This window comes from Bison bison, unplaced genomic scaffold (assembly GCF_000754665.1).
Source record: "Bison bison bison isolate TAMUID 2011002044 unplaced genomic scaffold, Bison_UMD1.0 scf7180017864503, whole genome shotgun sequence".
NCBI lineage: Eukaryota > Metazoa > Chordata > Mammalia > Artiodactyla > Bovidae > Bison > Bison bison.
This window is the reverse complement of record NW_011495061.1, coordinates 6,960,963-6,972,570: the sequence shown is the minus strand read 5'-3', so window position 1 is coordinate 6,972,570 and position 11,608 is coordinate 6,960,963. Positions and strand designations below refer to the sequence as shown.

General features: G+C 49.8%; 1 protein-coding gene across 4 annotated transcripts; it reads right to left on the bottom strand.

Annotated features, from left to right (window-relative positions):
- Window positions 1–2,588: 2,588 nt before the first annotated feature.
- On the bottom strand, window positions 2,589–4,901 carry ADM (adrenomedullin). Of its 4 annotated transcripts, XM_010829326.1 has the most exons (5): window positions 4,751–4,901; window positions 4,568–4,669; window positions 4,205–4,323; window positions 3,905–4,054; window positions 2,589–3,674 (listed from the first exon to the last, which is right to left on the bottom strand). In XM_010829326.1, exons 3-5 carry the CDS (start codon window positions 4,300–4,302, stop codon window positions 3,353–3,355), a joined length of 570 nt encoding a protein of 189 aa, XP_010827628.1. In that variant the 5' UTR covers window positions 4,303–4,323; window positions 4,568–4,669; window positions 4,751–4,901; the 3' UTR covers window positions 2,589–3,352. The 4 variants fall into 4 exon arrangements, with proteins under 4 accessions (XP_010827628.1, XP_010827627.1, XP_010827631.1 ...); XM_010829325.1 differs by having other exon boundaries at window positions 4,205–4,669; XM_010829329.1 differs by having other exon boundaries at window positions 2,589–3,671; window positions 4,205–4,669.
- Between the last annotated feature and the right edge of the window lie 6,707 nt (window positions 4,902–11,608).

Here is an 11,608-nt window from a genome sequence, read left to right as displayed (position 1 = left end):
AACACCCACTCCACAAGGCTGCTGTAAGAATTAAATGAGATAAGAGATTAAAGTGGCAAGGAGAATGTCAGATACAAAGCAGGTGCTAAAAAAAGAAATCGGTTTCCATTCCTCCCCATCATTCCCTTCCACCCTTAGCTGTTCAGCCAAGGTGTCAGCTTTTGAAGAAACTGCTTGGTACATTGTGTTTGATTACAAATGGATGGTACCATTCCCACAGCCAGCAACAGTAGCTAAAGATAAAAGCTGTGGCTACTCTTCAGCTGCCGACAGGTCGGATCAGCTCACAAATGACTCATCACTGTTGATAAACGATGTGTTCTTGAAATCAAGAGGCTTTATCCTGACAGGCTTTGACACCTTAGGAAAAGAAAAAAAAAAAATTCAGAAGGAAGGTTGGATGGTTCACAGAGAAGGTCTCCACGGTTTGATGATGACCTTCAGTCAATTCAGAACTTGTACTGGACTGGTTTAAGGAAGGTCTCTTGTCTCTTCAGACACATCTCCAATCACTGATTTTTTTTTTTTTTTTTTTAGTTGGGAAGGACTCCATCTGAGCAGCTGCCTCTTCATCTCAGAGCTGAACCATCTCTTTCACTTGCCTTGGATTCCCTGAAGGGAGTCATAAGACTCCCTGGGCAGAAGGCAAATGCCTGCTCCCTGTTCAGAACAGCCCTAAGCTAGTGCCCAACCTGCCTTTGGCAGCTTTGCCTGCTGGCTGAAACTCTGCCAGGGTGAGGTTTGGCTGAAGGGCTCTGTGGCTATGGGACAAACGTTGGCTCAAGGAGAAGGGTGAGTATTTAACCCCGAGTTGCTGTCTGCAAGCCTGAAGTGTTTGTGACTCTCTGGTTTTTGTAGCCCCTTCAGACCACTCAAAACCACTCACTGGCATGGGAATTCCAAAACTGGATTTTGTAGTTACTCTTCCAATACATCCCCTGCACCTTGTGCAGTGCCTGGCACAGAGCTCCCTGTAAGTGAATTTTACTAGAAGGATCTTGAGGACAGGATGGGCTCTTGCTGCATTTGTAACCCCTAGAATCCTAACAAACCTCATAAAATTAAGATCAAATAGGACAATGAACTATATGAAGACTACAGGTTCAACAGCCAGGTGCTCAAAACAGAGGCCTCAGATGGTCTTCAAAGACATTCCACACACCAGGATCTACTTTCTCTGAATTGGAAACTGCTTCAGAAGCAGGCAGTCTCTGGACCCCAGACCTTGGCCCTCTTTTAGCCTCACTCAGGCTTTTTCTGAAAGGAACCATTCTGGGCCCTCAGAAGGGACCTTGTGGTATGCAATGGATGCAAAAACAAAAACAAGGTAGGCTGCCCTGGAAACACTTTTATTATTCAAACTCACCGTCAGATTTTCTTCACCAGGAAGGTTTCTGAGATCACCCAGAAGCACCGTTTCAGTCATGCTTTAAACTGGAAAGGCAGGGAGTAGGACTCCATCCTGGGTCTCCAGGATGTTGACTGAAACCAGTGGGACAGGGACATCAATAGTAGGGTGCCTTCTATCCTCCTCTTCTGACCGAACTGTTCCAATGTCCCCTGCCCTTCTAGTCACTCACTGGAGCTTAGTGTCGGGCTTGTATCACCAGAACTGGGGTCAACCGTCTAAGATGATTAGGTATAAATTTAAGCAAAGGGGAGGAAGGAAGAAGGGAGAGAAGTGTAGAAAAAAAATGGAAAAAGTCTTGGGAAGGAGGAAGGAAGAGGAGAGCGGCAAGGAGAGGCGGAACAATGAAGGTCTCAGGCCGTCGCAGGCGCACGGTTCCGGCGGCACGTCCGTCCGGCCCGCCTCCGGTCAGCAGCTGCACGCGGCGCAGCGTGTGGGCGCTGAGTCACGGTCCCAGAACAGGGAGCCACGGTACAGGTCTGCGGGGGGGGCGGTCCTGGTTGGCATCTGCGAACTGTTTTTTTCTTTCCTCTTTCATTAAGGCTGTGTGCTGACTCCCACGTAGGAGGACTTATTAAACCGCACGTACCTCCTGACGGCTCTCTGGCACGTCGGAGGCGGCCGGCTGGGGGCGCCGAAGCATCGCTTATGAGCCCGCCGACTCGCTGGGGCACCGGGCCGGGAGAGAACTGGGGTTAACTGGCCCGGCTGAGCACTTCCCGGAGGAGCTCGCACTTTTTGCTGGAGTCAAAAAAGCACCACTTTAGCACCGCTGTGACAGGGGGAAACTCCTCAGCTGGAAAGCCTCGGAGACCACCCCAACTCTCCGAGGGGCGCTTTCACGCGGGGTTCCGTGACCGACTCCATAAAATCTGGGACTCTTGCGCAATCGAGAGTCCAAGTTCACCTCCCCACTAAGGGCTCACTCTACTCTACCCGGCCCCCCTGCCCCACGAGGATGGGACCTGGAACATCTCCGTGAAGCCCCAACCGGCAAGCAAGACGCGCTCTGCGCGTCCCACCGTAGAGGGTTACTCCGGCAGCTTAGCCAGCGCGAAGAGCCGCCAGCACCAGCCAGCGCAGCCGTCCTAACCTTCCTACGCCAGGCGGCCGGACCCCAAGGCTCCCGGGCAGACCGAGACCCGGGACACTCTCCCTCCCAAGACTCGTGACCCAAGAATGAATCAGCATTGAGACAGTTTATTGATTTGCTACTTCTTAAATCACCCACTTTATGTAAATAGATTATACAGACACGGTGTTTTCTTCTTCCACAAGAGGCAACTCATCTCTTTCACGCACACACTCTCACATTCCACGCAGCAAACAACGTTGCATCTCGCTGAGACATTCACTTATTAAAATAGAGGGGAGGGGAACAATACAATTGCTTTAAAATGCCCTTAATACAATATATAACGTACAAAAATATCTCTATATTTGAAGTTACAAAAAAAATCTTGACAACAACAAATTTAAATATTGATAATTATCTCTGTATATACAACACTCATTGCACTTTTCCTCTCTAGGTTTCGGAAAGTTCAAGTAATAGTGAGGCTTGCACCCCGGTGGGGTGACACCCCCATCAGGAATCAGTTTGTGGGCGGGCACGGCAGTGGCTCAGACCCTTGCCCCTGAGGGTCTCAGCATTTATTTCGCAGTTTCTCCTCTCCGTGAGCGTCTGCCAGGCTCACGGAGAGGAGAAACTGCACCTGGCCCCAATTAGAGTGAAGAGAACACTGCCTCCCCTCCGAGGAGGACGGGTTCCTGCAAAGCCAGTGCTCGCTGGCTGCCGGACGGTGCCTCCTGGACTCTCGGTCTCTCAGGGCTGTTCTCAGCCCGGGCCCATAGGCTGAGTGAGGGGCTCGGCTCGCGGAAGCCCTCCCGCCCGAAGAGGTGCCGGCGAGATGCGTGCGCGACTGTTCGCTGCTGCCCAGGCGCCTAAATCCTAAGGAGGGTGGCAAGTACTTGATGCACCCGGGAGTCCGGGGCCCCTCGCAGCTTTGGCTCTGGAGGCTGTAATAGAGTCCGACCCAAGCCGGCCTCAGGCAGTGAACGTCGGCGCCGACGGCCGTAGCCCTGGGGGCTGATCTTGCTCCTGGGGGCGGATCCGTCCTTGTCCTTGTCCGTGAAATGGTAGATCTGATGCGCCAACTTCTGCACCGTGCATGTCCCGAAGCGACAACCAAAGCTCCGCAGGCCCTGGAAGTTGTTCAAACTCTGGCGGTAGCGCTTGACTCGGATGCGGGCTGCGTCAGGACTGCTGGAGACGGGAAAGGAAGGCTATGTGAGACCCCCACCACCACCACCACATCCACCATCACCACCACCACCACCAAGCAGGTCTTTGGTCCCAGTCATCGGGAAAGTAGCCATTCTAAGACCGGAGGGAGCTGGAAACTGCCATCTCCATCTCAACTGCAATACAGCCCTGATGATCCCCAGGGCTAGGGCAAAGGAGAAGGGATCCGCAACAGCGCCTGGCATAGTTACCTGGCCTGAGGGCTTCGAGAGGCGCCCTTTACATCCTGGGGCCGAATAAGAGTCTGGACAGGCCCGGCCTTCACGTCGGCGAGCCCGGTGGGGTAGCTACTGGACTCGCGAAGTTCTCTTTTTCCACGACTTAGAGCCCACTTATTCCATCTAAAAAACAAAGAGACTCCATTCGCAATCGTCCTGGCGAGGTCTTGGCCCATCCCCATTCCGCTTCATTTCTAACCCCTCGGCGACCATTGGTCAGTTTCCCTTGCGTTGCAGGTACCAGGACTGGGGAAGGCGCTGCCAGCCACTCACTTCTTTCGGAACTCTGCCGCCACGTCGAGCCGTGCCGTGTCCACGCCTAGGAAGGCGAGCGACCCCAGGTACAGGAGGGCGACGGGAACCAGCTTCATCCCGGCGGCGATGCGCAGACCCTGGGGAAGGAGAAAAAAGAGCAGAGCTTGAGTGTGTGGGCCTGCCGCACCGCCGGGCGGGGCAAGGAGGCGAGCGGGGGGCCCCCGGCGCGGCCAGGGTGAGCCTGCGCTCCGCCTGACTCAGACGCTTATCTCCCAGGGGCGCAGAGAGGCGCCAGCGGCATTTGCACCCGCCAAGCGGGTGACAAGCCCTGCAGGGGAGGCCGCTGCCCAGCGCCAGGCTCCCAGAGGTTCCCTACTCAACTTCTCAGAATTTGGCTGACGGAGCAGAGGGGACTGGGTCTCTGGAGTTCCAGTTGTGTCCACGAGCTGGGCTCGGGATGTGAGACGCACCCAGCAGAGGACCCTGCAAAGTAGATTGTACCCCTCATTCAGCGCTTCTATGCAAGCCCCCACAACTTCAACCCGCCCCGCCCGCGGTGCATACCTGCTGAGGGGGTGATCTGCCAAAATTCTTTGGAGTATTAAGTCTGAGACGGCGTTCCGGCAGTGGCAAAACCCCGACGTCGAAGCTGCAGTGAGAAGCCAAAAGTGAGAAGGTTCGAGCTGTTTCGCCTAGTGTCACCAAGAAACCACTGAGTGGCCGGCTCGCGTTTCTCTGCTTTATAAGAGCGCAGGGGGCGGGGCCTAGGCGGCCTGCACTCCCTCCCTCCCTTCCCTTGGGCGCGCGCTCTATAATCGGGCGCGCGCATTGCTTGTCCGTGAGTGTGGGGTTTGCAGGTTGGCGAGAGGGGTATCCCTCATGCCTAGAAAGTTTTAGAGATGAGCTCCAGGAGACTGATGCAGGAACTGCCCCGGTACTGATTCTCTGGGTACAGCGTTCAGACCTTAAGCCGGGACGAAGCTGAGCCGGTACAACCTCTTGGGGTCCTTCCTTACCTAGGACCCATGCAGCCCAGAGTGTAAGGTCTGGCACAGAACTGCAAGAGCCAGCGCGGGGTACCACTTGGATGACCCGAACCCCAGACCTCGGGAGCTGTGGCCTCGAGTGGACCGCACCCCGTGCCGGCTTGGTGCCTGACCTGGCCGCGACCCCAGACTCCCGCGGAGCCTCACGGGCAGGGCACAGAGCACTACTGAGAGGAGGGGGCTCGCCAGCGCCCCCTCCCCGCCGCCACCCCGAGCGGCCGAGACTCTGGGTTCTGGGGATGGACTGGTAAGATTTCGCAATAGGGGCAAGGCTCCGAAAGGCTAATTTGAGAATTGGGAGTTAGAGTGGGGAGTCACCTGAAGTTTCAGAATTTGCATGCCTGTTTGGAAATATAGGAATAACCAAAATTAGGACGAAGAATACAGTTTCGTTTTTTCCCCCCTTGTAATCAAATTATGCCTTATAAGGTTACAACCTGAGAGTTTGCCTGACTGCCCTTGGAGCCTTCATTCACCCCTTGTAAATGTGAGGATTTACTGCCAAGGAGCACACTAATGCTTCACGTATGTTAATCGCTTTACACTTTACAAATCATGGCCGCATCCCGATCTCCTTTGATCCTCACACCTACCCTTGAGTTAGACAAGGAAGGTAACATCAATTTTCTACTTGGTGAAATAAGAAAACTAAAGTTCAGAGGGGTAAGCATTTGCTCAAAGTCACACCAAAGGTGGTAAACAGCTCGGCCAGGAAGCATGCATGGCAGACTGGAGTGGGGCGCGGCATGGATATTTTTCTAGGCTGGGGCCATCATCTCCTCAAGGGGGAGAGGAGAGTCCTAGCCCCCGCCCAAGGATTTATGCCTGTTCATGATGAATCACCCCCAAACATGTTTGTCACCCGTTTATGCTCTTCCATTACTGCTTCTTGACTTCACTTCCTTACTTAAATTCTGGAGGTCAAACTGGGGAGGGAACTTAGCCCCGCGGGACTCCCCCACTTCTTGCAGGACAGCTTCTGTAGTTAGTTCTGTCACCCACTACCCTGGATACGGGTCCTGAAGCTGAGGGTCTAGACTGACAGGTGGAAGGTGAGGGACCACTAGAACTCTGTGGACCAGCTTCCAGTCCTCACCCGACAGCGATTCTCTGTATGAACTTGGGCAAGTTACGCCCCACCTTCTAGCTTCCCCATCTAGCTTGCCCTCAGAGGATCCCTAAGCTCCCTACCTGCCCTGCCACTCTAGTTCTGAGACCCAGTGCACAGACGGCTGGCGCTGGGGCGCGCACGGACCTTGCCTGGCCTGGGCCGAGCACTGCTGCCTCAGCCGCCTTTTCACTCCCAGGAATGACCGGTGGACATTACACTTGGGGAAGGAATGGTCGCCTCGAGGCTATTTATTCTGAGCGCTCTTCCCCAAGGGAGTCACCTGAGTGGACCTGAGTTCCAGCTCCGGGTAGGGGACAGATCCCTGGCTTGGGCTCGGACTTGGGCTGGACACGCTGAGGGTCGGAAGGTTCGGGCCGCATGTCTGGCCTCTGGGCAGTCGCCGCAGTAGATGAGGTTTGGCGGCCGGTCGGCCCGCACCGCAGACTGCAGGTTATTACTGAACGCCTGCTCTGTTTCCAGGAGCCGCCCCAGTCCCAACTATTCTGTTTTTCTCGCTCGTCTCCCGTTTCTCATCACTTTCTTTCAGTTTGTCCGCTGCGAGTCTGACTTTTCGCAGCGACCCTGTGTAGGACCCGCTGTCTGTCACTCTTGTCTTCGGATGCGACCTACTCGTCGCCAGCTTCCAGCTGGGTCCGTGCCAAGACAGGTTTTTACTTTCATTTCCCCGGCGCGCGCCTCCGACTGCTGGGGAGGTCAAGGACAGCTGGGCGCCGGCCCACAGCCAGGGAAGGTCCCGTGGTCTGGACTCGTTCCTTCCAGTTCCCTCCAGCCCTGGGGGGTTTGGTCTGCAGAGGACTCTTCAGCTGCACCTCGTGGCCTCCCCGCTGTGTCCTTTAGGAGAGCCCTGATTCCAGGAGAAAGGGAGGGTGGAGGGGATGGGGGAAGGAAAGAGGGTGGAGGGCGCTGAGCTCTCACTCCCGCTGAAGGACCGCGAAGCCTGCTCTTGGTGTAGACTTAGTTTTGAGCTACTAGGGGCTTCAACAAGCAAACCCGACCCAGAAGTGGAGATTCCACGGAGCTCCAGTGCCTAAGCCAGCGGGCGTAGGGGCGGTGCCAGGAATTCCCACCTGAGAGCCTGGCCACGCTCCTTATCAGCCCAGGTGCGCCTTGTAGCTCTGGCACTTAGAAGTCTGAAGCTTGAGAACTCCGTCAAATCTTTCTTTAAGTAGAGTCCTGGCTTGGCGGCTCGGGATTTTGCTAGAACACCCGTATCTTCGAAAGTGTGTGTTTATGTGGGTCGGCGACGAGGGCCATAGGGTTTTCCCAAAGTGCCGTGGAGTATAAGTTGAAACATAGCTATAAACTTTGCCAAATGTTGGCATCTATTTTTTTCCCCCTGGGAACCTGGGGTTCGTTTACTTACTGTTGAAGGCCGGGACGATCACTAGAATGCATTTACGGTTAAATATCGAATTTGGAAAGAAACAACCTAGGAGTTCTGCTTTTGGCGGTTTGTGGACTTTCATCCATTCAAGTTGCAGTGATTGTAGATTCACACAGAGTGCAAGGAAGGAAGGAAGGAAGTGCAGGAAGAAACATCTTTAAAATCTCACTGGCAAAACAAGTGAGAGAAACAGAAGAACAATCTGGTTAATGAAGATCCACTTCTTTTTTGTGTCCAAGAATTTTTTAAAAGGTCATGTTGTAAATAAACCCCCAAAGCATTGTAATAATTATATGTATGCTGACATCATATATACAGATATACAAACATGCCAGAAGCCTTGTTGTATAATGGTGTCTCAACTTCACATTCCAACTGAATTATTTTTAGGCCCTAAATCCAAGCCTTATTCTTAGTAATGTTTGGAGTTTTAAAAAAATTTTGGTGGTGGCTTCTCAGTTAACACTGTGGATGCAGTCCCTAAAGCCAGTGTGACCACACTCAGGTCATGAAGAAAAGAAATGAGAAACAATAAATAGTATTAATAATATTAATAAGAATAACTAGAGTAGCTAAGTGCATTGCATATTTATCTCTGATGCCTCTTTTTTCAAACAGGAATGTTTATAATGTATTTATTATTCATATGGTTCAGAATGCCTCTGCTGAGGCTTGTTTACCAATTCCATTTGAAAACAACTTTCAAGAAGCATCTGGGAGTCAAAACACCAAGTGGTTTAGAGAAAGGAGCCAATCAGCTTCTCAAATTTAGTCAGGAGAAAAAGTAAAGCAGGATACAAAGCTCAGGGTACTTGTTTGTTTTTTTTTTTTGAAATCTCTGACTTCTCTAAGGAGCTAATAAGATATAGATCCTTTCCAGAAAAATGCACATGTACACAAACCAATTTAAGTATAAAATAAACATATGATTTCAGGAGGTGGACCAAGTAAAGAATGCTGTAAAAGTACTGTTTCTACTGCGTTAATTTCTGTCTTGGAGTGGTAGATGAGGGCAGTTAACCTCTCTATTTGTAGGGCATAGAATTTTCCAGGACATCAGCAAAAAGAAAATAAATGCTTTTGCTGCCTCATTTTTGTGCTCTTGCACAAAACATATGGACAGAAATAATCAGTCTTTGTATCTGATAAAGCCAGAAGACAAACCTCCCTGAAGCTTAAAGAATATAAGTTGCCGTAGGACAGATAAAGGAGAACACAGAGAAGATGGTTAACGTATAAAAACTTCTTATACTAACATCTAGAACAGAATGAGGTGAAATGACTTTAATAAAAATTTACTACTGGTAGCACAATGAATGACATTAATAAATGCAGTATAATAGAGATGATTAGATCATTTGGGGTCATCCTTAGCCAATGAATGAAAATTGACCTTTTCCAGTCCTGTGGCCACTGCTGAGTTTTCCAAATTTGCTGAAATATTGAGTGCAGCACTTTCACAGCATCATCTTTCAGGATTTGGAATAGCTCAACTGGAATTCCATCACCTCCACTAGCTTTGTTCGTAGTGATGCTTTCTAAGGCCCACTTGACTTCATATTCTAGGATGTCTGGCTCTAGGTGAGTGATCACACCATCGTGATTATCTTGGTCGTGAAGATCTTTTTTGTACAGTTCTTCTGTGTATTCTTGCCACCTCTTCTTAATATCTTCTGTTTCTGTTAGGTCCATACCATTTCTGTCCTTTATCAAGCCCATCTTTGCATGAAATGTTCCCTTGGTATCTCTAATTTTCTTGAACAGATCTCTAGTCTTTCCCGAATGATGCTAAAGCTGAAACTCCAGTACTTTGGCCACCTCATGCGAAGAGTTGACTCATTGGAAAAGACTCTGATGCTGGGAGGGATTGGGGGCAGAAGGAGAAGGGGACGACAGAGGATGAGATGGCTGGATGGCATCACTGACTGGATGGACATGAGTCTGAGTGAACTCCGGGAGTTGGTGATGGACAGGAAGGCCTGGCGTGCTGTGATTCATGGGGTTGCAAAGAGTTGGACATGACTGAGCGACTGAACTGAACTTAGCCAATGAGAATGGTGTTAATGAGAGGGAACCACCATCATGCCACCTGCCTCCAGCTGGGGATACTGTACTATCAGATTAAAACTGGCAGAATGAGGCAATTCTAATGTATGGGCCTACATGATTTGAAAGTCATTTGTTCCTTCAACATTTACTGAGTATATATTACATGCCTTTCTCTGTGCTAAATGCTAGGCATACAATAATCATTAATGCAAGTATCATTCTTGCTCACAGTGAGCTTATAGCATGTAGGGTAGGCAAATATAAACAAATCCTCATAGGAATAATAAGTACATGATTACAAACTTGGTAAGTGTTGGAATCAAGATTGTTGGGAGAAATATCAATAATATCAGATATGTAGATGACAGCACCCTTACGGCAAAAAGCGAAGAACTAAAGATCCTCTTGATGAACATGAAAGAGAAGAGTGAAAAGGATGGCTTAAAACTCAACATTCAGAAAACTAAGATCATGGCATTTGGCCCCATCACTTCATGGCAAATAAATGGGGAAACAATGGAAACAGTGACAGACTTTATTTTGCGGGGGGGGGCTCCAAAATCACTGCAGATGATGACTGCAGCCATGAAATGAAAAAAATGCTTGCTCCTTGGAAGGAAAGTTATGACCAACCTAGACAGCATGTTAAAAAGCAGAGACATTACTTTGCCAACAAAGGGCTGTCTAGTCAAAGCTATGGTTTTTCCAGTAGTCATGTATAGCTGTGAGAGTTGGACTATAAAGAAAGCTGAGCGCAGAAGAATTGATGCTTTTAAACTGTGGTATTGGAGAAGACTTTTGAGAGTCCCTTGGACTGCAAGGAGAGCCAACCAGTCCATCCTAAAGGAAATCAGTCCTGAATATTCATTGGAAGGACTGATGCTGAAGCTGAAATTTCAATCCTTTGGCCACCTGATGCAAAGAACTGACTCATTTGAAAAGACCCTGATGCTGGGAAAGATTGAAGATAGGAGAAGGGGATGGTTGGATGGCATCACTGACTCAATGGACATGAGTTTGAGTAAACTCTGGGAGTCCATGATGGATAGGGAGGCCTGGCGTGCTGCAGTCCATGAGGTCGCAAAGAGTCAGACACAACTGAGCGACTGAACTGAAACTGAAGTGTTCTGAAGGAAAAGCAAGATTAGGGAGACCTAACAAACACCCTCTTCCAACAACACAAGAGAAGACTCTACATATGGACATAACCAGATGGTCAACACCAAAATCAGATTGATTATATTCTTTGCAGCCAAAGATGGAGAAGCTCTATACAGTCAGCAAAAACAAGACCAGGAGCTGACTGTGGCTCAGACCATGAACTCCTTATTGCCAAATTCAGACTTAAATTGAAGAAAGTAGGGAAAACCACTAGACCATTCAGGTATGACCTAAATCAAATCCCTTATGATTATACAGTGGAAGTGAGAAACAGATTTAAGGGCCTAGATCTGATAGATAGAATGCCTGATGAGCTATGGAATGAGGTTGGTGACATTGTCCAGGAGACAGGGATCAAGACCATCCCCATGGAAAAGAAATGCAAAAAAGCAAAATGGCTGTCTGAGGAGGCCTTACAAATAGCTGTGAAAAGAAGAGAAGCAAAAAGCAAAGGAGAAAAGGAAAGATATAAACATCTGAATGCAGAGTTCCAAAGAATAGCAAGAAGAGATAAGAAAGCCTTCCTCAGGGATCAATGCAAAGAAATAGAGGAAAACAACAGAAGGGAAAGACTAGAGATCTCTTCAAGAAAATCAGAGATACCAAAGGAACATTTCATGCAAAGATGGGCTCGATAAAGGACAGAAATG

Coding starts and splice junctions, on each gene's coding strand:
- ADM (XM_010829325.1), bottom strand. CDS start 4,302: ATGAAGCTGGTTCCCGTCGCCCTCCTGTACCTGGGGTCGCTCGCCTTC. Junction 4,055..4,204: donor GCGGCAGAGTTCCGAAAGAA/GTGAGTGGCTGG, acceptor TTTGTTTTTTAG/ATGGAATAAGTGGGCTCTAA. Junction 3,675..3,904: donor TCTCGAAGCCCTCAGGCCAG/GTAACTATGCCA, acceptor TCCCGTCTCCAG/CAGTCCTGACGCAGCCCGCA.